The sequence below is a fragment of the Cynara cardunculus genome, assembly GCF_001531365.2.
Source record: "Cynara cardunculus var. scolymus isolate 2C chromosome LG 6, CcrdV1, whole genome shotgun sequence".
NCBI classification, from domain to species: Eukaryota; Viridiplantae; Streptophyta; class Magnoliopsida; order Asterales; family Asteraceae; genus Cynara; species Cynara cardunculus.
In genome coordinates, this window is record NC_037533.1 from 271,276 (window position 1) to 273,189 (window position 1,914).

The window sequence follows — 1,914 nt, forward strand, 5'->3', positions numbered from 1 at the left end:
TCTTGGAAAGTACACCGGTGAATTGATTTCGCACCGAGAAGCAAATAAGCGAGGCAAAATATACGACTTTCCTTTTTGATTTGAATGATCAGGCAAGTAGTTTTATAGTTGTATATGTTGCATGAGTATACGATATTTTTTTTCCTGCAATCCCTTTTTAATTCATTTTAAGTTTTGGAACTAATTTGGTATGTAGTAGGTGTCTTAATATTTATCTAGATACATATGTAATACATTTAGGAAACATCTAAATTGTAAAACTGATGGTTCTTTATTTCTTTAGTTCCTCAATGCTTGGAATCCAAATGTGAGTWCTTATTTGCAGTTTAATGTGATAATTGCATTTGGAAATTGGAACACAGCCTCTTGTAGGAAATCTGCCTTATATGTTTGATTTTGGCAAAATAATCAGTTCAYGMTGTGGGATTTGTAAAAGATTTATTGAATTTAGATCGTTASGATGATGGGCTTTCTTGAACATAGGTTAATTGTGGCTTCTAATGTTGATGTATTTGTGGTTATAGATGATGAAGCAAAGGCACAAGGTGGAGAGGGAGTCGAACATTAGAGAAGTTGGAGAAGGTGAACCTGAATCTAGCAGCAATGAACAAGAAKGATGGGATGATTCATGGTATTTTGCAAGCAAATTTGATCTCTAGACCCATCTCATCCCATGGTTATGTTGACAATGAYAAATAATGTACCATTTTCCTACCGGTTGTGTATATATAACCCAATTTTTGTTCGTTTTAGGGATCGAGTATCTTCATACCGGTTGTGTCCCTTCCATTATCCATAGAGACCTGAAAACAAGCAACATTTTTCTTGATGACAACATGACAGCCAAAGTTTCGGATTTTGGCCTCTCGAAACTTGCAGTCGATGGGAATTCACATGTATCAAGCATAGTTCGAGGCACTCTTGGCTATCTTGATCCAGAGTAAGTCGGTATCTTTCTCTTGAATAACCGTCAATGCTATTATTGGTGTCGATTCTCTTGCTTCATATGACTTGCGATTTGTAGATATTATATCTCCAATCATTTGACAGAAAAAAGCGATATCTATAGTTTTGGGGTCATCCTTCGTGAGCTGATCTCCGGTAAAGAAGCCATTTCTAACGAAAGTTTTGGTTTGAATTGTCGCAACATCGTTCAATGGGTAAGTCCAGTTGACCTTCTAACAAGTTTGTAGGCATTATTGTACAAGGATGTGACATTTTTCTACTAAGTGGTAACAATTGTAAAAGGTTATTAACCAAAGGACCCCACACATGTCTGTGTTTTGAACCCGTTAAATTGTAATGTTCAGTTTCGAGTGTTTTGTTGCAGGCAAAGTTACATATAGAGAATGGGGGCATCCAAAGGATCATTGACCCAGCTCTAAGAGACGAATACGATGTCCAGTCCATGTGGAAGACGGCCGAGAAAGCGTTGATGTGTGTCCAACCTCATGCGAACATGAGACCTTCGATGTCTGAAGTTATCAAGGAAATACAAGATGCAATCTCGATAGAGAGGGGTGTCAATGGAGGTAGTTGTAATGAAATATTGCGGAGTTCTTTTCATTCATCATTGAATATGGGATTGCTTGACGCGGGCATTGACCCTTACTTGTCGTTTCACGACTCCATCACACTCCCCTCGGCTCGATAGTTTGTTTCTTGTCGTGTGTAACGATTGTCGATAGGTCAGTTGAATAGGTAATGTGGGGTTTTTTTTTTTGGCTTTAGGGTAGAACGTTGTCTTAAAGTTGCTCCATCCTTTGGAGCAGAGAACAAATCTGTGTACATTTAGAGACATAGAACCTACTTTTGAGTAATATATATTGGGTTTCAGATTTGGAGGTTGTCTATTTGAACCCGAATTTTCTATCAAAAGTCGGTTTTTGAATTTTTGGATTCAGGAGCATCTGG

The 1,914-nt window shown here is 37.9% G+C and overlaps 1 protein-coding gene and 1 long non-coding RNA gene across 2 annotated transcripts in view; both read left to right on the forward strand.

Annotated features, from left to right (window-relative positions):
* LOC112514704 (mucin-5AC-like) overlaps nucleotides 1-659 on the forward strand; it is a 12,884-nt gene extending 12,225 nt beyond the window's left edge. The window contains exon 5 of the mRNA XM_025121304.1: nucleotides 525-659. Coding sequence (XP_024977072.1) covers nucleotides 525-659 — 135 coding nt within the window. The remainder of the gene's footprint in view (nucleotides 1-524) is intronic.
* A 197-nt stretch (nucleotides 660-856) lies between these two features.
* Nucleotides 857-1,355, forward strand: LOC112514012. The gene is made up of 3 exons (XR_003069392.1): nucleotides 857-940; nucleotides 1,025-1,160; nucleotides 1,331-1,355. It is a non-coding gene; the product is annotated as an uncharacterized LOC112514012 (long non-coding RNA).
* Nucleotides 1,356-1,914: the final 559 nt, after the last annotated feature.